At 36.8% G+C, this 22,432-nt stretch overlaps 1 protein-coding gene across 1 annotated transcript in view; it reads right to left on the bottom strand.

The window, feature by feature from the left end:
• Nucleotides 1–3,363: 3,363 nt before the first annotated feature.
• Nucleotides 3,364–22,432, bottom strand: part of LOC150092702 (uncharacterized) — a 195,954-nt gene continuing 176,885 nt past the window's right edge. Inside the window, exon 12 of the mRNA XM_090414261.1 lies at nucleotides 3,364–3,862. Coding sequence (XP_090270387.1) covers nucleotides 3,364–3,862 — 499 coding nt within the window. The remainder of the gene's footprint in view (nucleotides 3,863–22,432) is intronic.

Here is a 22,432-nt window from a genome sequence, read left to right as displayed (position 1 = left end):
CTGCCTCTCACTCCCCTACTCACACCCTCTTTATACAGTTCTCCCCTGATCTCCCACTATTCTCTGTAAAACTTCTCCAGCATTGATCCTATAACAACCCCTTACCAACTTGTAGGTTTCTATCATATCTCCCCCCGCCTCTTCCTCCTGTCCGCCAGACTCTGCAAATTACATCTTCTCAATCTTTCCTCATACTCGACATTCCAGAGGTCAGAAACTACCCCTTAGTCAGTCTCCTTTGGATCCTTTCCAACATCTCTTCATCCTTCTGAAAACCAGGTGATCAAATCTGCGCACACCCTCTTTATACAGTTCTCCCCTGATCTCCCACTATTCTCTGTAAAACTTCTCCAGCATTGATCCTATAACAACCCTTTACCAACTTGTAGGTTTCTATCATATCTTCCCCCCCCCCCTCTTCCTGTTGTCTGCCAGACTCTGCAAATTACATCTTCTCAATCTTTCCTCATACTCGACATTCCAGAGGTCAGAAACTACCCCTTAGTCAGTCTCCTTTGGATCCTTTCCAACATCTCTTCATCCTTCTGAAAACCAGGTGACCAAATCTGCACACAATAGTCCATGTGTAGCCTAATCAAAGCCTTATACAACAGAATAAGAATCTCCCTACTTCTACATGTCAGTGTCCTCCACATCATTCCCAGGAGCCTTTGTGTTGTCTTCACAATTTTGGCAGATGCTTAGTGCAGCAGGACGATAATTGTCCCTGGCTTAATTATGACAAGTTACTTTTGCTTTATAATTTAAAAAAAAAAGGAAAGACTTAGAAAACAGGTTGTGCCTTTTATGTAATGAACCCCTTTATATGTTAATGAACCTTTTATATGTTAAGATTTTCATCATTTGTTTTCTGGAAATTGTGATTGTACTTTTCACTTACCAGTTTTCATGTAGCCATAAGCATAAATAAATAAATAAATGTAACAATTTCACTGCGTGATACAAGCATTCTGGCTCTTGTAAGTACTAAGCCAGGTTCCTCATTTCCAAGTAAAGAAGCAAGAATATAATAGTTGGATTATATTATAATATTATAATTATATTTATAATTATATAATATATTATTATATTATATTATTATAATATATAATTATATAATAAATATAATTATAAATATAATTATAATTATCACTAATGTTTCAACAGTAATCTATTCTGTATACTTTCTAAATTAATTACTGTTAACTAAATGATAATGTTAAAAGTAGGTAACATTGGCCTTTAAATATTTTCAAAACTTCTGAGGAACAACACTTAATACTTCATTAACAAAAATTAGCGCATGTGTGTGTGTGAGATCAGCTAACACCTTTTATTCCATTATATTATTATTATTGCAACACCTCCAGTGAGTCTAAGGACTCATCACAGGAGGGTACTCTACTCTTCTTCGCTAAATACATCTCATCCTCTCCACTAATTCTCCTACTATAACACTAGTACCATCAATGCCATCTACAGCCCATCATCATCATCATCAACAGTATTTTTTGTCTATAAATTGTGTGTGTTCTGAAGGCCAATTTGTCTGTACATGGGATGAAGAACCCAAGTTTCTGGGAGAATAAACCCTGCTACCTCTATATAAGATTAGCTAACTCACCTTCAATTGAAAAAGCCCATATAAGGATTCTCCTCATCATGATGAGAATCGAACCCAGGTCTTTTCCAATCAAAGGGCACAATGTTCTGCTGTTCTTCCAATTGCACTACAGATGCACATTATGGGAAGTAGGAGAGGCCTTTTAACCTATGTAGCTCTTGGAGATTGAGTGGTCAGTTCAATCTCCACCAGTAGCCAATTGAAGATCATTGGTCCAAGATTATCACTGATTATAAGTGGCAAGTCAATGAAAAGAAAGGCAAACAAGTTCTGCCATCTCTTGGTACATAACCCTAACAGAAAATGTTTTTTTTCTGAAATATGTAATGTGCGTTCTATGGTCCATCTTCTTGAGTTTATAGGATGAAAAACCTAAGTTTCTGGTAGAAAAAAACCCCACTTTCCCATGCCAGAGATTGACTAAATTGAGAACCAGTCAAAAAAAGGCTTAGAATAAGTTCATCCAGTTAGCCATTGGATTTGAATTTTTAGTTTATCTTTGGGCAGCCTAGCACAGAGGATGCAAGCATCACTTCCACTGAGCTATATATTATAACTGATAGCTGACAGGAAACAGTTTTCGGTAATATTTTAAAAATGAGGATATCTACATTACACAAACGTATAAGCTTCTGGTTGATGGAGAAGATAATATCTCTACTTTCCAACCTGGAGACTGAAGTTTGGATCCCTCTATGACATTAATGCCTGTAAATGTCTTGTAGGTGGTTTTCAATACCTGGTATAACCAATAACCTGGTATCACCTGCTTATTAGATATCTTAAATAAAGTGTAATAATTGGTTTCTTGGGTAAGGTTGTCAGATAATCTAAATCATTACTCCATTTATGGTACTGTGCTATATTTTACAACCATTCAAGAGGGAAAAATTGTCATAATAAAAAATATACATCTTTGAAGCATAAATATTCATGTACTTTACTTTTAATGACTTAAAAAAATTTAAAAAATAAAAATACGGTGCTTATACAATGTTGTTGTGAATACTGTACTACAGAATGACAGTACAATCTCTGAAAATGGCAAAAGAGTTTCAAATATTATTCATTTATTTGAATATTATTCTCTTCAGCAATATTATTTCAAATATTGCTGAATAGAAAGCACATGCTTCAACTTCTAACATCTGCTTTTAAAATGGACTAATTTTGTATAAATGAGCAGCACATATTGGACAGTAGTTTAAAATGAGAGCTGGCAGCTTAAGCGATATCTGTCTTATGTACAAAATGAACATCTTATGTACACAAGATGTAAAAATGAACATTGATGCTGCAGAATAATGGACAATGAAAATGTTCTGGAAGCATGAGAAATTATATAGAACAAAAGAACTCCTAGAATTTATAAATGATTTAAATCGATATGAAATTAATACAGCAGGAAATTACAATTCAATGTGGGTGGGAAATGGTAATTTGAAGAAAAAAAATTTTACTTTATGGAAGAAATAACACAAATAGGAACAGGTTTTATTATTTAAAAAAAATGGACATCTGGTGTTGTGGAAATGGATACCTGGCATAGATGGTATCCATTTGTGTGTAGATGATGATGGTATTTGCATTCTATGTTATGTAGTTTGTGGATTAAGTGGTGGAGATGGAGAGTTGCAGAGTAGAGTGCCCTCCCTTTATGAATCCTTGGCTCCTTAGAGGTGTTACATAATGATAAAGTATTAAGTAGTTACCGATATACAGCTTAAATATAATGCAGTTTAAGTATAATTACCTAATTTTGAGGACACTGTCTTCAAGCTTTTGTAGTCTTCTGAACTCAGACTGCTATCAGTTTCATCACTTGTATAGCTCCTTTTCTCAGTATACTGTAAAATTTCTTCCAACAAATTAGGTTTAAAATCTTCATGTTTCCTTATCTCCATGTTTTCTTTCTGTGGTATGAATTCTTTTGTATCATCATGTTTTTCAATGAATAATTTTTTTCCTTTACCATTCCAGTGTTGAATACCTGAACAATGATCATTATTCTCCATACCATCTCCACTTTCCCTAATAAATTCTGTTTCATTTCTTTCTTCATTACTACTTGAACTGTGAATTCCTACAAAATGATCCATGCTTAGTTTATTATTAACTATATAAACATCATCTTCAGAATTGAAAGAATCATTACCATCAATATTAGCAATTTGAGTCACTGAAATCTTTTCAGGTTCATCCAGTTCATCTGTTTTATATGCCATGACTCCAGATTCTCTAAAGACAAAAATGAAATCATTTAAGAACAGTTAAAACTTTAAAGAATAATAAGCATAATATAAATGCATATATATTTATATATATATGTTACAGTTAAAGTGATAAATCCGGTTATTATTAATAATTACTGGTTAAAGTGAATAATTTCTAGAGGAGTCTGGTAAATGTAATAAAAATAATAAAAACATGTTTATAGGTTTTATATTTCATTCTCAATAGAAATTATAACAGCTTAGGTTAGTTTATAATGAAGAAAGTAAGGAAAGTACTTCTTTTGCACTCAATGAAATCAGAAATCATTATAAACTAACCGATAGGTTAGTTTATAATGATTATCGGTTGGAAATCATTATAAACTAACCTAACCCAAACTAACCTAATTTTTATTGGTTAGGTTAGCTTAGGTTAGGTTAGGTTAGTTTATAATGAAAAAAGTAAAGGAAGTACTTCTTTTGCATTCAGTGAAATCAGAAATCATTATAAACTAACCTAACCTAAACTAACCTGGATGTCGCATGTTGAACCAGAGTGTAGTCGTAGTTTGACGTGGGCAGATTCATGGGGATGAAAGATAAACGTTGTTGTGGGCCAAGCTTAATGATTGCGGGCAGATAAATGGGGATAATAAATAAAAGTTGTTGTGGGCAGATGAATGAGGATTACAGATAAACGTCGCTGCTGTACCTCTTTCCTCATCAACGAAGAAAAACACTCATCAGTTCTTCTCTGATTTATTTATTATCCCAATTCATCTCCCACAACAACTTTTATTTGTTATCCCCATTTATCTGCCCGCAATCATTAAGCTCGGCCCACAACAACATTCATCTTTCATCCCCATTAATCTGCCCACGACAAACTACGACTACACTCTGGTTCGACATGCGACATCCAGGTTAGTTTAGGTTAGTTTATAATGATTTCTGATTTCATTGAGTGCAAAAGAAGTACTTCCCTTACTTTTTTCATTATAAACTAACCTAACCAATAAAGGTTAGGTTAGGTTAGTTTCATTTATAATGATTTCCAACCGATAAAGGTTAAGTTAGTTTAGGTTAGGTTATAATGATTTCTGATTTCCGATTTCATTGAGTGCAAAAGAAGTACCTTCCTTACTTTTTTCATTATAAACTAACCTAAGCTGTTATAATTTCTATTGAGAATGAAAATCTATAAACATGTTTTTATTACACTGCCCAGACTCCTCTAGGAATTATTCACTTTAACCGGTAATTGTTAATAATAACCAGATTTATCACTTTAACCGTAACATATATAAATAAATGCATTAAATATATATTTCACTTATAATTGTATCTACTATAGTTTCAAAATGATTTGAGCACATCAGTAATTAGAATTTGGCAAAATAGAGTATGCACATACTGTCATCCAGGATTTTGTCCAGAGGTATAAAGCTGTGTAAAATATGAAAGAATGAAATTCATCTGTGTGTGATTGTCAATAGGGGCTTTACATTCAAAGGGTACCATGTAAGAGTTGCAAAAACTACACACTGTATTGCTACAGTAATAAGAAGGGCACTAACCAATAGAAATAAGTGAGTGATTGTGCACAAATTGACCATCTTGATTTCCACTGTGATGAGTAACTTTGGAGACAGTCTAGTGAATAACTAGCCAGTATAAGAACTATGAATAGTGGTTATAAGGAACAGTTGAGAAAATTCAAATTGCAGTTTGATGAATAAGCAGACAAGAAACATGATAGAGAAATATGAGTTCATGAGGAAATTTTACAGGATTAATATGGAGGAGAAAGAAAGAATGAAAAGTCATTCCTGGAAATTGTATAAGGATGTGGTAATGAGGAAGAGAATGAGGAGTAGATTTTTTAAATGGAGTGTGGTAGGCGGGCAAGTGTGAATGCTTCATGAAGAAGAAAGGAGTTTGATATGTTATTGGTTGAGTGAGACCTTTTCTCTCACTTTATAGAGATTTTAATAACAATAATAAGAGATTAGATGAACGTAACAGAATATTATTATTATTATTATTATTACGTGACACTCCAAGGAGTCCAAAGACTCATTGAGGGACTCTCTGTCTCCACCACTTAATCCACACAGTGAACCACAACTACCAACTATACCAATGCAGCCACCACCACTAGTATTTTCACAGACAATCCCAAACATCCATGCCACAGCGGGATTAGAACACGTGGCTTTTTGGATGGAGAGTGGATACACTAATCACTTGGCCAACCAGGCTGACAACTCAACTATATGATCTGTCTTAAATTTAAGGACAGAGTACTTAGATAGCCTACAAATACCCAATGAAATGTAAGGTGAAGAAATAACAAAAATATTTAATTGGTATCAATCACAGTCTTTATATTTTTCATAATTGTTTCATCAATGATGGCCTTAATACTAGGCCAAAAATGTTATTATTATGATTGTAGGACCATCATGAAGTCATGAGACTCACTGCAGGAGATCCACTTGAGATACTACGAAGTCCACTGTATTATACCCTACCACTCATTAAACTCAGTCACTCTCTATACATTCACCATCCTCTCAGGAAATGTATTCCATGCAACTACCACTTTTCAAGGAGCCCTTGTTCCTTATTCCATTCTTCTCTCTCTCTCTGAGTGTCCATTTACTAAACACACCTAACTATTGAAATGCCTCCATCATATCATCCTTTTATCTTCTATCTGCTAAACTTTGCAGATTATGTGCCTTCCATCTGTCCTCATAACCAACATTCCACAGTCCTGATATAATTTTTGTTATCCACCTCTGTAACTAAAGTTTTTCATTCTTTTCAAATCCCAGCAACCAGATCTGATCTGATCAGGTCATTATACCCCCCCCCCCCCATCCAGTCAACATTCTTCTCAGTATTGACGCAGTCCTTGGCTGCAATAGGTCATCTTCACCACCTCTGCAATGCGTCCTCCCAAACTTCAAATTCTATTCACCATCATGACAGGATCAATTTCCTCCTTGATTTCGTCGAGCATAGTTCTACCAATAGATTATGCATGATTCCACATGTGGATCACAAGGATCAAATCCATATACTGAGACATGTTAAACTGATATATACCACTCAATTCACCAAACTTTTCGGATAATTCAAATACTTCCTGATTCTAATCATGATTATTCTTATCAAGAGATATTCAGTTGCTTGCTGATAATGCAGAGTTGAAGAGAGCTATAAGGAGTGTTACTGATGTCAAGTCCCTTCAGGAAGATTTAATTAGACTTTTAGTTTGGATGGCTGAGTGAGGCTATCATTTTAATAAATGCAAGGTGGAACTATGATCCAATAGGTATATTAAATTCAAGAACAATAGTTAATAGAGGCCTGAAGTTCAAAGATAATGTGTGTTGCAAAGCCCTTACCATGTATTGCTGTTATGATGATATCCTGGAATGAGAAAGAGGTGGTTGTACCATTGTACATGGCCTTTATCATACCATATATCCATAGTTTTATTTAAAGGCAGAGACAGATGTTTAGGGATAATAATTAACTAGATTTTATTTAGTTATTAGCCACTATTTTGTCCTTTATCACCTGCTATCACCAAGGCATAGGCAAAAGGATATAGGTGCAATAGCAGAAAGGCAAACACAAAGTGAGTTCAAAATGGCATTCCTCAACATTCCACAAATTGGTTCTCCTTATTCCCCCCCCCCACACACACACACACAACAGTGCGGTAAAGGGATCTTGATTGTTCAACGTAGAAAAGAAATGTATATATATCCACACATTCAGATCCATAAAAACATGCACACATATATATACAGACATTATGACAGACTAAGATTTTTGGTAGAGCGAGAAAGACATATTTACTGAGGTTAGGAAAATGCTGTAGAAATGTAGTAAATTTCAAAACTTAGAGTATATAACAGAATATATTGCATGCATATAGTACAGAAATTTTTCCCCACTGAATCTGGTGATCTATGTCAATACTCCAGAGCATCTGTAGTATAGATATTGGGTGTATTTTATTTCCTATGTTTATCCACTTAAATATTAGCTGTTCTTCCAGTTTGATCAAAATATGGTAGTTTGCAAGAGCACAGACTACTGTAAATAACAGAATTATCTAGGACACGGATTCTCAAAGTGGTCAGTAGCAACCCCCAGGGTCTTTGGGAAAGTTTGAGGGGGGGGGGGGCATTAGTTCCTAATAAAGCCAGTCAGGATTAGTAAGGTTATTTTAGGGGTCTTTAAAGAAATATTTCCTCATAGAGATAATTCTAGAAATCTAGAATTAGGGGTCTTAGTGTACAAAACAAGTCATTAACTCAGCAGCCAGCAAAATTGGCTTATCCTCGTTCATCTGGCAGCACATCAACTAAGTGCCCTTGAAAACATTAATAAATTGTTTTAGTTAGTGTCCAAGCAGATTTTCATTCGCATGGTCCTTGGTTTTCTTTTACTGTCATCAAACTATAGTGCTATTTTTAGTGGCAATAGATATTTTCATCCTGCAGTGTTTGGAAGTGAATTATTTATTTTGTTGTAATAGTTTCTTTAAAATAATTATTTTAGCAAGAGTTCCAATTGAGTTGAAATAATTGCTTACAGGAAACTCCTAATGATCATGTCTGATGCAAAAAAGAAGTTGTCAATATTTGGTAGAATATTTAAATTTCACGTTTGTGCCTTCTCCCAGTAATGAAACAAAAAGTGTAAAAAAAACACCTGCAAGGCAAAGACACTACAATTATACAGAATTGTACAATTATTTTGAGATTTCAAAAAAAATTAATGCTCTTCAAAACTTCACTGGGTCATAGAAATTTTCACTTCTCTCCAAACATGTCATCTTTAGAACAAGACACTGATTTAAAAATCTTTTATTATTATTATTATAAAATAATAATTATTTTATTTTATTAATATTATTATTAATATTACTAAATATTATTATTATTCATAATAATAATAATATTTAGTAATATTATTATCATTAGGGCCTCCGTGGAGTCAAAAGACTCATCGTGGGAGGTCCTTCCTAAGAAACACAAAGACTATCAAGATTCATCGAGAGGAGGTCCCCCCCCCAAGAAACAAAGTCTATCATACCACTCCTTGAACTCATTGACTGTTCTCGCTCTCACCACTCCATCAGGCAATACATTCCATGGTTCAACCACCCTCCATGCAAAGAAACCACTCCTCGCCCTCTTGCTCACACTTTCCTTTCGTAACTTCCAGGGATGGCCTCTTGTCATCACTCCTTCCCGCTGTTCAACCAAGTGAAAGAACTCCCCAGTGTCAACCCTGTAACAATCTCTCAACAGTTTAAAAGTCTCAATCATATCACCTCTCCATCTTCTATCCACCAAACTCTGCAGTCCACATTCCCTCAGCCGATCCTCATAACTATCATTCTACAGTCATGAAACCATCTTTGTTATCTGCCTTTCTACCTTTCCACAGTTCAGTTAATTTATCCCCTTCAAATCCTGGGGACCAAATCTGAGAACAATAGTCCAAGTGTGGTCTGATCAGGGTCTTATACAACGGAATGATAACTGAAAGTTTATTTTTCACTAGGTTAGACTGTAATAAATTTAGTTTAATACTTTATCCCAGTGAGAGCAAACAAAGTTTGCACCTGAAAATATATTCAGGACTGAATATAGTGTTGTACTATCTTACCTGGGTAAGTAGTACAACACCAGGCAACTCGTAGCAAAGGTGGAGCAAGCTACCAAGACTCCTAACCCAGTATCTCCCAAAATGCAAAACACATCTCCTTGCGGATATGTATACTGTTATGCAATAAGGGATTGGCCACTACCCAGACTAGTTTCGACCTTTATTGAAGTCTCTTCAGTGGGAGCCAGGCCCAGAGTTGGAGATACCAGGCAGAAGCAGTAGCAAGGTCATCTTTGCCTATAGGTGTTGCCAAAAGGTTTGCCACCTTTTTTTAACTAACTCTGGATTTAGAGAAAGATGTTGAAAGGTTATTTTTCACTAGGTTAGAATATAATAAATTTAGTTTAATCCTTTATCTTAGTGAGAGCAAACAAAGTTTGCGCCTGAAAATATCTTCAGGACTGAATATAGTGTTGTACTATCTTACCCAGGTAAGATAGTACAACACCAGGCAACTCGTAGCAAAGGTGGAGCAAGCTACCAACACTCTTATCCCAGTATCTCCCATAATGCAAAACACATCTCCGTGTGGATATGTATACTGTAATGCATTAAGGGACTGGCCACTACCCAGACTAGTTTCGACTTTCACTGAGGTCTCTTCAGTGGGAGCCAGGCCCAGAGTTGGAGATACCAGGCAGAAGCAGTAGCAGGTCATCTTTACCTATAGGAGTTGCTGAAAGGATTGCCACCTTTTTTTATTAAATTACTCTGGATTTAGAGAAAGATGTTGAAAGTTTATTTTTCACTAGGTTAGACTATAATAAATTTAGTTTAATCCTTTATCCCAGTGAGAGTCCTGAAGATATTTTCAGGTGCAAACTTTGTTTGCTCTCGCTGAGATAAAGGATTAAACTAAATTTATTATGGAATGATAACTGTTTTATCTCTGCAGGTCAATGTCTTTCTATTGCAGCAATCCTCTGTGTTAACTTCACCACCTTTGCAATATGTCCCATAAATTCCAGGTTTCTATCAATCATCAACCCAGATCTCTTGTCTCGCCTACTTCCTCCAGTATAACTCCTCCCATAGAGTATGCAGTGTCACATCGATGTTTCCCAATCCTCAAGCCCGTACATTTTGCTGCATTAAACCGTCACCCCCATTCATTTGCCCATCTATCTAGCTTATTGAAATCCTCTTGCAGGGCTGCCGCATTTGCACTATTACTAATAATCCTTTCCAGCTTCGCATCATCTGAAAACAACTGAATATCCCCTTGCAAGGTCCCAGTACTTGCCCTGTTGGACCCCACTTGTAGTTCTCTGCTTCCTTGAAACTGTCCCACCATACACAACTCTCTGATACCTATCGGACAGCCAATCCTGAATCCAGTTGACCAATCTGACACTCAAAACCCATGTGCTGCAACTTAAATATCAGCTTATCATGTGGCACCCTGTCAAATGCCTTTGCTAAGTCTAGGAAAATGGCAGTATATGCCTTTCCCTCATCTAATTCTCTTGTAACTTTATTATGAAAGGCTAGCATATTGCTAAAACAAGAGTGCCCTTCACAAATCCATGTTGACTCTCACAGATAACATTACCCTCATCTGCCCAATGCTGTATACGGTCTTTCACTACTTTCTCCAAGATCTTACTAACTACTGATGACACAAACTGGCCTGTAATTAGACACATCCAGTCTGCTACCACCCTTATGCAATGCCACTATCTTACCTTCCTTCCATTCCATGGGCACCTTTCCCGCAGCCAGACTTTCAATGAAGAGTCAGATCAAAGGCACTGTCAGTTCCCTAGCACATTCTCTCAAAACTCGTGGTGAAATACCATCCAATCCCACAGCTTTACTGACATCCAGAGTACTCAGTATTTGAAATACGCTCTCCTAGTGTACCTCTAAACCTCGAACCTGCCCTATCCCTCAAGCATTAAAACTGACTCCTCCAGGATGAAATACTCCAATAAAATGTTCATTGAACACTTCTACTATGTCCACTGCATCAGTCACTCTATTCCCATTTTTATCACACAATATCATTCTTCCACATTCATTTCTCCTCCTACTGGCCACATATCTAAAAAATTCCCTAGGATTTTCTTTGGATCTTAGGGCTAATCTCCTCTCATATTCCAGTTTCGTCTTCCTTACCATACTAGTCACTCTTCTGGCCTGTGTCTTATACTCTTCATGCATCTTCTCTTCACCTGTCTCCTTATATCTCTTCCACGGCCTCTTTTTCACGTGCAATTCCTGTTTAATATTGTTTGTCATCCACTTTACTCCAAATTGTGTCCTCTTCTTCACTCGTGGTATACAACTTACCATTGCTACTAACAAATATTCTTTCATAATTTCCCATGCACTAATGATATCCCGCCCTTCCAATTCCTCCTTCCATGAAACTTCCCCAAGTTGACGTCTTAGACTATCATAATCACCTGCCTTATAATTCCACATACGTTCCCGTCTCTTTGATACTACTGCATGTCTATTTATTTTCCAAGTCAAAACCATATGGTCACTTTCTCCAACTGGTGGGAGAGATGTCATCTCGGTTATTATCAACTCCTCTGATGCTATAACCAAATCCAAAACTCTTAAACCTCTTGTTCCCTCTTTTACATGTTGCCTAAGACATTTGTCTCTCAAGAATTCTAGAAATTCTACTCCCTTATTGCTATATGCATTTTCCTCTCCCCAATTTATATTACTGTAGTTAAAATCTCCCATTACAATCATTCTTCTTGCACTTGCCAAACTCAACTGTCTAAATATTTTCTGGTCCCCACCCTCTGTACTCCTGGGTCTGTAGCAACACCCCACTAAATATCCTGTCTTGCCCACCTCTACCTCAACACCATATGCTTTCAAAATCATTAGTGTCACTGCCTTCCAAAGTCTCCACTCTTAGAGGACATAGGTTGTCACTGATCATAAGCAGTACTCCACCACCATGCTTTCCCTTTCTATCCTGCCAAAAAATGCTGTACCCAGCGACTTCTATTCCTGTTATTATATCCTCTTCTGTCAACCACGTCTCAGTGATCCCAATAATTTTTGGCCAGGCTGATGCTACCTGCGCCACCAATACCTCTCCCTTATTCCGGATACTCCTAGCATTAGTATATAGTATATAAATACTGTTGTTTCTATACCCAGCATTATCCCCTCTAGACTCCACTGGGCTCAGTGTTACCTGATGTTGTCCCCCCTTCTCCCAAGTACCCATTCCCACAAGAGGCCGCCCCTGCTACCAACCTCCCTGGGACACACTGACTCTTTTAGAACAGCAATCTCTCCAGATGCCTACGTCCTTCCTCATTAAAATGTAAGCAGTTTCTTGTACAATTACTCTCTGTCCTCAAACGCACTCCAAGCATCCACATATTCCAGACCTCTCTTGTCACAAATTCTAGCTATTATGTCATTTAATGTTACTGCTGTTCTGCTCGGTTTGTCATTATCGTACCTAGGCAACACATACACTATCTTTCCTCTCTGTGTCTTCTTTCATACCACCTCAAGAAAGAATCTCATATCTCTCACTGCCTTATTTACACCACCACTCAAGTCATTTGTTCCCACCATCACAATCATCTCATCCACCCTTTCACCTCTCTTAACTGGCAAAGCCACCCTTTCTATCGTTCCTCCTGGCAAACACTCCTCACGCATCCTATCTTGAACACCACGGATTATTGAGTCCCCATACATTATACCTCTTACCATTCCCTCTCTCCTATTGTTTCCATTTTCTCCTCTTCTTTCATTCCCATACCTCTCTCTCATTCCATCTCTCCTACTGTTTCCATTCTCCCCTCTTCTAGCACTCCCATGCCTCTCTCTCATTTCATCTCTCCTACTGTTTCCATTCTCTCCTCTTAGCATTCCCATACCTCTCTCTCATTCCATCTCTCCTACTGTTTCCATTCTCTCCTCTTCTAGAATTCCCATACCTGTCTCTCATTCCCTCTCTCCTACTGTTTCCATTTTCTCCTCTTCTAGCATTCCCATACCTCTCTCTCATTCTGTCTCTCCTACTGTTTCCATTCGCTTCTCTTCTAGCACTCCCATACCTCTCTCTCTCATTCCATTTTCTCCTCTTCTAGCACCGCCATAACTCTCTCTCATTCCGTCTCTCCTACTGTTTCCATTCTCTCCTCTTCTGGCATTCCCATACCGTTCTCTCATTCCGTCTCTCCTACTGTTTCCATTCTCTCCTCTTCTGGCATTCCCATACCGTTCTCTCATTCCATCTCTCCTACTGTTTCCATTCTCTCCTCTTCTAGCACTTCCATACCCCTCTCTCCTGTTTCCATTCTCTCCATTTCCATTTCCATTCTCTCCTCTTTTATCATTCACAAATTTCTCTCCTCACCTATCATTCCCAAAACTCTCTCTCCCCCCCCTACTCTGATTTGCCTTACATTTATCTCTTCCATTCTTCTAATCTCATCTTTCATACTTATAATTCTCCCAAGGCATTCCACCTCCTCTATCTCCCTCTGCAGGTCAGTCACTCTAAATCAAAATTCACTCTCCCAAACAAAACCATCTAAACTTTCACAGTCACTCATGCCTTCTACACTATCAACTATTATTTTCTCATTCACATTTTTTTCTTCATTCTCTCCTATCACACTATTCGTCTTCCTGTATTCATTTCCCTGTTCCTGGAGCAACAAGGTTATTTATTGAGATATCTGCTGCATTTATTTCCTCCCACTGCCTGCACTTTAAACACACATGCATCCCATCCTCTCTCACAAGCCGGATATCCAATTCCCGCGACACCTACATGCCGCAAATACTGCATGCCACAAACTCCCTTATATTGCTTATAATAGAGTGCCTAAATGGCAGAGGACTTGGCGACATGCCATTTGCGTCTGCAGCTGAATCCACCATCATTCGTTACTGCCGAGGGACTGCTAGCGTAATCGTTAATTATTCAAAATAGTTTCAAAAATAAACGATAAATAAGCATTAGGACGTATAAAGAAATACAAAAAGTATAAACAATTACAAGTAAAACAAAACATTAAGTACGCTAAATAAAATTAAATAAAACTAAATACAATAATGAAAAGTTAGCTTCGTCTTGTCTTCCACCGTTATGCATCTTCCCCGTCTTCTCGGTAAACAAAATACATAATATCGTAACAGCACTAACTTCAAAAAACAACCACTATAGATTTATATAGAATAGATAAATAGATTCAAGGATCTCAAAGATATGAAAGTTCCAGAATGGATTACGTCTCCATTTGATGTTGAGGATGATAGGAATGATTTGGATCTGGATTTGCAAGCAGAAATTATTCAAATGAAGATGGACCTAAAAGCTAAATCACTACACTCCAAAGAATGTTTCAGGGGATTTTGGGAAGTAAAAATATTATTGAAAACTATCTCAAACTGTATAAAACTGTTGAGCCTTTATTATTGGCCTTCCAAATTCATACATTCATTCATACAAGAAATCGATTAGATCTCAAAAATAATGGAGATCTAAGATTAAAAAGTAACAAATCACAAATCAAATGTTTCCTCTCTTCTAAAAGCACGTCAACCTAATCCTTCACATTAGACATGCAGTAAGTATTAGTTTTCATTAATTTTTTTAATATGCGTTGCGAATCATAATTGGATACATTTTATAAAAAATTTGTATATAAAATATATTAACTTGAAGCTTATTGCTTTTGAGGGGGGGGGTCTCTGTTATTACTGAATTTTTACTTGGGTGGGGGGGTCTCTGATCAAAAAGTTTGGAAACCCTGGTCTAGGGGATAGAGAGGATCTTTTTGCAAACAGATAATGGGTAGCCAATTTGTGGTAAGGTTTGAAAGAAGTATATCCTGAATATAAGGGATCACATGTTTTTTTTGTTTTTTTTTCTGTGTTCTGAGTTTTGGAGAGTGTCAGATATGAGAGAAGAATATAAAGTGTATTAATTTTTTAGCTAATGGATTCCCCCTCTACAAAATCACCCAAACTTAAAATTCTTCTCCGATCAAGATCCGCACACATGCCCAAAGAATTTATCAGGACTGTAAGCTACTGATATCCTCTAAGGGCATGTGTGGGTATGTCTGCTGTTGTACCTGAATGTATGTGCATATCTCATATCCTTACTAAAATGTTAGTGAATTATTATTCCTAGAAGTCTGTTTTCATCTTTGAAAAAAAAAAAAAAAAAAAAACATGAGTGATAATTGTTATATTTAAATATTCATACCAGGTTACTGATTACTATGTGTGTGTGTATCTGGGAGGGGGGGGGGGGGTCAATGTATAGTTACTTGTTTTCATTATAATGAGGGGAACTCTGAGAATGATTTTATATCAGGTTACTGACACCACACTGACTACTGTGTGTGTGTGTGTGGGGGGGGGGGTTATTCAATGTATAGTTACTTGTCTTCATTATAATGAGGAAACTCTCGGAACAATTCAGAGAAATGTGATTGAGCCAATATCAGGACTCTGGAATACTAGTTATGGAGAGAGAGAGAGAAAGAGGGAGAGGAAATGCAAATTGCAGAGTTTAGTCGAGAGATATGGAAAAGAGGTGATATAACAGACATTTCATTGGTGAAGGAATGTTACAGCATTAATATATGAAGGGATACCCAAAAATAACTTTTTTTTTAAAAAATTTAAATAAATAATACCATATTCTAGTCTCCTTCAAAGTACTCTCCATGTGAGTCAATGCACTTGTTCCAATGTTTTCTTTTTCCACTGTTAGAAAGAGTTCTGGAACTAAGGTACCAGTATATATGAAAGAGGGAAACAGTGGCAATGGTTCACAGTGTGGTGTAAAGTAGAGCTTGACAGGAAGACATATTTAGTTGGATGTTACTATAGGCCTGGAAATGTAGAGAGTGGTGATGAAGAAATGTACAAACAACGAATTTATTGAGAGATAATGATCTCAGGCAGCATGTAAAGGAGTGCACACGATTGAGAGTTTTAGATCTAATCATTTCATGTAACTGTGGTGGGGTTTCACACTTTCCTGCAGTTGGTGACAGTCATCACCTGGGTTATGGTTAGCCATATGCAGACTTTTTTGAGGAAAGGATATATGTAGAATTATAAGGCTGGTGATTATAACAAGCTTAGGAGACAGCTTGGAGCTATGCCATGGAATGAGGAGTTAAGCAGTAAGGAAATAAATGCTGCTTGGGAACTGATAAAGAAATACATAACAGCATCAATGTGTGAATGTATTCTGAAGATCAAAAGGCTGAATAAGTAGTTGTAAAATAGATGAATGAAGAGCTTAAGCATGAAATCTGGAAGAAGAAGGTACTTTGGAGGGTACAAGATGAATGATGGCAATAATCAGTTACATGAACAGTATAAAGAACAAGCCAGGAGAGTGACTCAGTTAATAAGGAAAACAAAAGTGCAGTATGAGCAGAAATTTGCAAATCAGGCAAAGAAGAAACCTAGAGAGTTTTTGAGATATGTAGCAAGTAGAAAGAAGAATGATCATGGTAAGACGATGTTAATGGATGAAAATGGTAGAATGTTAACTGCTGCAGAAGACATTGTTGATATATTCAGTGATAAATTTATAAGGGTGTTTCATCCTGATCAGGGTGGAATCATGAGGAACTTAAGTGTAAAAGACACAGGAGAGGATGGCTTAATTGTGAATAAGCAAGAGGTATTTGAGGAAATAAATAACCTTGATGTCAATGAACCGATAGGATTCATATTAAGATAGGAATAAGATAGGATTAAGATGCACAGTGACATATCACCGTGCATCTTAAGGGAACGTTTCAAAGAATTGGCAGTAGCATTCCTATTTAATAAGTCTTACAACAGCACAAGTTCCAAGGGATAGGTATCAGAAAGTTGTATATGGGGGTGCAGTATCCCGAAAGAGGAAGGTCACTAGTTGTGTGTTGCAGAGGTCAATTCTGAGACAATTGTTGTTCAATTTGTATATTAATGATATTGGAATGGGTTTTAACTGGTGATATGCAGCTTTTGCAGATGATGCAAAATTGGGGAGAGCAATGCAGAGTCAAGGAGATGTTATGACCTTACAGGAGGGCTAGAATAGATTGTATGAATGGGTAGGTAAGTGGAACTGTTAGTTCAATGTTGCAAAGTATAATGTTTAAATTTGGTAAGCAACAACAATGGGATGCAAAGTATACACTTGGTAGGGAAACTTTAACAGAAGTAGAGGAGATGAGAGATCTAGGAGTGATGGTGGACAAGGACCTGAAATTCAGGGGCTACATTGCACAAGTTGTTACCCCACATCACATCGGATAATGGCAATGATGTGGAGGACCCTGGAATGTGGAAATAGAGAGAGATTATGATGCCATTGTACAAAGCCTTGATCAGGCCTCATAATGAATTAGTGTGCACAGATTTGGTCACCGGGGTTTTCATAGTGACGAGGATATGTTGGAAAGAGTCTAGAGAAGATTCACAAAGGTGGTCAGTGGTCTTTGGAATGTAGAGTACAAGGACAGATTGAGAGAATGTAAGTTGCAAAGCCTCGTGAATAGGGGAAAGGGGGAATATGATTGAGACATAAGCTAGTCAGGGGTTATGAGGTTGACATGGAAGAGATTATTCATAGAATGGGAGGAGCGGCAGAACAAGAGGCCATCATTAGAAACTGTATAAGGAAGGTGTGAGCAGAGGAGTGAGGAATAGGTTCTTTGCATGGCGAGTTGAATACATTGCCTGAGTGTGTTGAATGTAGACACATTGAATTAGTTTAAGGCACAGTTGGATGAGTATTGTGTGCAATACTGTGCACCTCCCATGATGAGTCTCTGACTTCATGGAGGTCAGTTGATGATAATAATAATGTTTTTTGCCACCAGTAACTTTTCTTTCACTTTGTCCACATCAACGAATTACTGCCCTTTCATGGTTTTCTTTATCCGTGTGAATAAAAAAAAAGTCACATGGAGAGAGAATGGGGAAGTAAGGAGGGTATAGGAAAACCACCATGTTTTTTGTCAAGAACTGTTGGACAGACATGGCTGTGTGAGCTGGGGCATTGTCATAGTGCAAATAACCAATCTATGCTACTCCACATTTCTGGCTGTTTTCATCGCACACTATCACACATTCTTCTCAAAATGTTGAGATAAAAATGTTGGTTCACTGTCTGTTCAGGAGGAGCAAATTCTTTGTATACAATTCCATTCACATCAAAAAAAACAAATCAACATTTTCTTGAAGTTTGATCAAACTTGATGTGCCTTCTTGGATCTCAGTGAATTTGCATGTTTCCACTGACATTATGCTTGTTTTGTTTCTGGATCATAACTGTAGCACTAAGACTCATCCCTGGTCACAACTTTTGAAAGAAAGTTCTGATAACTCCCTAATCTCTGTTTGTTAATGTGTTTTTCAATAACCAAGTAATCTTGTGAGCTTCCCTAGCTATTTTAGCAATATGCCTATAAAATTCAACTCTCTGTTTACTATCTGGTTCCATCAATTCCCTGGAGTATAATTCCTTCAATGTGGGACACAGCTTGTAATCTTTGTATCTCAAAGTGTATAACTTTACACTTTTACACATTAAATTGACATCCATTATGTTTTGCCAATACTGTTAGTCTATTCAAATCATTCTGCAAACCCTCTATATCACCTTGATTTACTATTACCTTACCCAACTTTGCATCATCAGTAAACATCTGAATATCTCCCTTCAAATTATTTCCTATATCATTTATCTACAAATTAAACAGCAGTGGTTCAAGAACAGAGCCTTGTGGCACCTGTCTTCCACTCCTCTATACACTATTTTGTGGTATCTGTCCATCAGCCACCCTTTTATCCATATCACCAGTTTTTTCATATTCATCCCCATTTGTTGCAGTTTGCATAATAGAGTTCCATGTGGTGTCAAACACCTTTGCAAAATCTACTAGTATCATCGTGTAGCCATTCCTTTTATCCAAACTCAGCTATCGCCCTATTATAAAAAAAGTTAATCACTAAGGTATGATCTACCCTTCACAAAGCCATGCTGTCCCTCACAGATCATCATATTCTTATCCATCTATTCCTCATTTCTCTTTTTGACCAACTTTTCCAGTACTTTTACCTGAAATACTGATTGGTCTATAATTTGCTATCACAGACATATCCTCCTTTATGCAAAGGAATTATTTGTCCTCCTTACACTCCCTTCATACTTTGCCTGGGCTGAGACTTAAATTAAACAACCTAGTCGAAGGCATTGCCAGTTCCCCTGCACATTCTCTTAAAATACGAGCTGATATCCCATCCAATCCCACAGCTGTACTTGCATTCAGATTTTGGAATAGCCTAAGTTATCCAATTCATTAAGCTCTGTTCTCACATCAGTCCCTGTCACCTCTGCCATAACAATGTCTTCACTTGGATGATATACCCATGCAAAATGGTCACTCAGTAGCTCAACAATTTTGTCTGCCCCTGTTACCTCTCTACATCTGCTGCCTCTTAAATGTATCATAATCACCTGCCTTGTAGTTCCTTATATACCCCCCCCCCTTCTTAACTGGAATTTCCATGTTTTGAACACAGATTATTGACAGAGTTCAGGAAATACAGATTCGTAGTTTTGCAAGTATAAAAGAAGATTTAATTAATATGTACAAAATGTCTTAGAGAAGAAAGAAAGAAAGAAAAAAAACTGAAAAATATAAAGACATGATTACAGAAAATCTGTAGAAGAGGAGCATTTCATAATAGCATTCTTTTATAGTGACATCATTTATTATCACAACAACTGAACCCAGAGCTATTTTTTAGCATATATAAAACAATTTTGTTTTCTTTAAATTTACCATTCAAATGGTTCCAACCAAAATGATTTAACACATTTTAATGGTCATTCTAAATACCAAATTATCATTAATACCAAAGGAAGAATTATCATTATAATTTCAAATCAGCTTACTAATAAAAATGGTTTAATTATAGGGAAAAAAGGGGAGAAAGAAATATTTTATAATTTTAAATCATTATGCTAATAAACAGAGAATTATTATTATTATTATTACGTGACATCTGCAAAGAGTCCAAAGACTCATTGAGGTATGGCACCTCCTCTACAACTCTCCGTCTGCACCACTCAATCCACCAACTATAGTGAACTGCATCATCTACACCAATGCCATCTACTGCCCACCACCACTAGCATTTTCACAGACAATCACAGACATATTATAACAAACAAAAATAATGATCATACAGTCTGCTGCATCACACTATATCTCCATTAGGCTTATCATATGGTTTGAAACTGTTTCAAGTTGAATTTTTCCATTAATGATATTTCCATTCTTTTTATATTATTCAAAGTGGTGAAACTGAGTAGGGATGCTATGTAAAAATCCTATGAGCAGGTCAAAAGATACAATATGTTTATGACACAGCAACCTGTTTTTGGCTTGTTTTACATGTTTTTGCCACTACAAATAGTCCAGTCAAGATAAAACTGAAATGATTTGACAAATTTTAACAGAGATCCAAAATACCAAATTTTATAAAATTCCATCCAGCCAAAGTTATTACAACATATCATTTTGATTCTTTTTTTGACCCTGCAATAGTCTAATCGAGGGATGCCGAATGTAGGGGGGGGGGGGGTCAATATTGATCATCTTAAAGTTAACTGACTTGAAAAAGTAGCTGATATATATGTTAAATGCTTGATGGAGAAATAATATTATAATCAATAATAATAAATATAAAAACATAATATATGATTTAACTGTGAGTGTATATTAACAAGAACAGTTTAGAAGACCAATCTTTCAATGGTCATCTAAACTTTCATAACTTCCAGAGATGACCCCCTTGCTAATACACACAAGTTCAAAACATTATGAACACCTATCCTTTTTTCTACCTAAGCAGACTACATAATTGGCCATAAAACAAACCAGTGGTTACAGTATCCTGGTATGGGGATTGTCCTCATGGGCATCACAAGGTCCACTCATCCTCAATGAATACATTATTATTATGATGATGATTCATGCCTCCATGAAGACACAAGACATTGTGGGAGTCCACCATAGAAAATACAAAGTCTATCATACCACTCCTTGAATTTATTGACCATTTGTGCTCTCACCGCTCTATCAAGCAATGCATTCCAAGGTTCAACTACCCTCCACGCAAAAAAACCACTCCTTACCCTGTTGCTCACAACTTCCTTTCATAACTTCCAGAGATAGTCCCTTGTTCTTGCTCCCCCCCCCTCCCCATTCCGCCAAATGAAAGAACTCTCCAGTGTCAACCCTGTAACTACCTCTCAACAGTTTAAACATCTCAATCATATCACCTCACCTATCTACCAAACTCTGCAGTCCACATTCCCTCAGCCAATTCTCATAACTAACACTGTACAGTCCTGATACCATCTTTGTTATCTGCCTCTGCACTATTCTCCACAGTTAAGTTATCCCTTCAAATATTGGGAGTGAAATTTGAGCACAATAGTCCAGGTGTGGTCTGATCAGGGCTTTATACAATGGAATGGCAACTCTTATCTTTGCAGGTCAGCATCCTTCTCAGTATTGCAGCAATCCTCTAGGTTACCTTCACCAACTTTGCAATATGTTCTCTGAATTTCAGGTTTCTATCAATCATCACCCCCAGATCCTTTCTCTCCCCCACTTTCTTCAGTACAGTTCCTCCAACAGAATACGCAGCTTCCCATCAATGTATACCAAACTTCAAGACTTTACATTTAACTGCATTAAACTGATATTCCCATTCATTTTCCCATCTGTCCAGTTTATTCATATCCTCTTGCAGAGTTGCCACATCTGCTATTAGTAATAACCCTTCCCAGTTTCACATCTGCAGACAACTGAATATCTCCCTGCAATCCATTGGCAATGTCATTGATATAAAGGTTAAA

The sequence above is a fragment of the Typopeltis vanoorti genome, chromosome 25 (genome assembly GCF_054136105.1).
Source record: "Typopeltis vanoorti isolate ZY-2024b chromosome 25, IOZ_Tvanoo_1.0, whole genome shotgun sequence".
NCBI lineage: Eukaryota > Metazoa > Arthropoda > Arachnida > Uropygi > Thelyphonidae > Typopeltis > Typopeltis vanoorti.
This window is presented reverse-complemented; position numbering and strand designations above follow the sequence as displayed.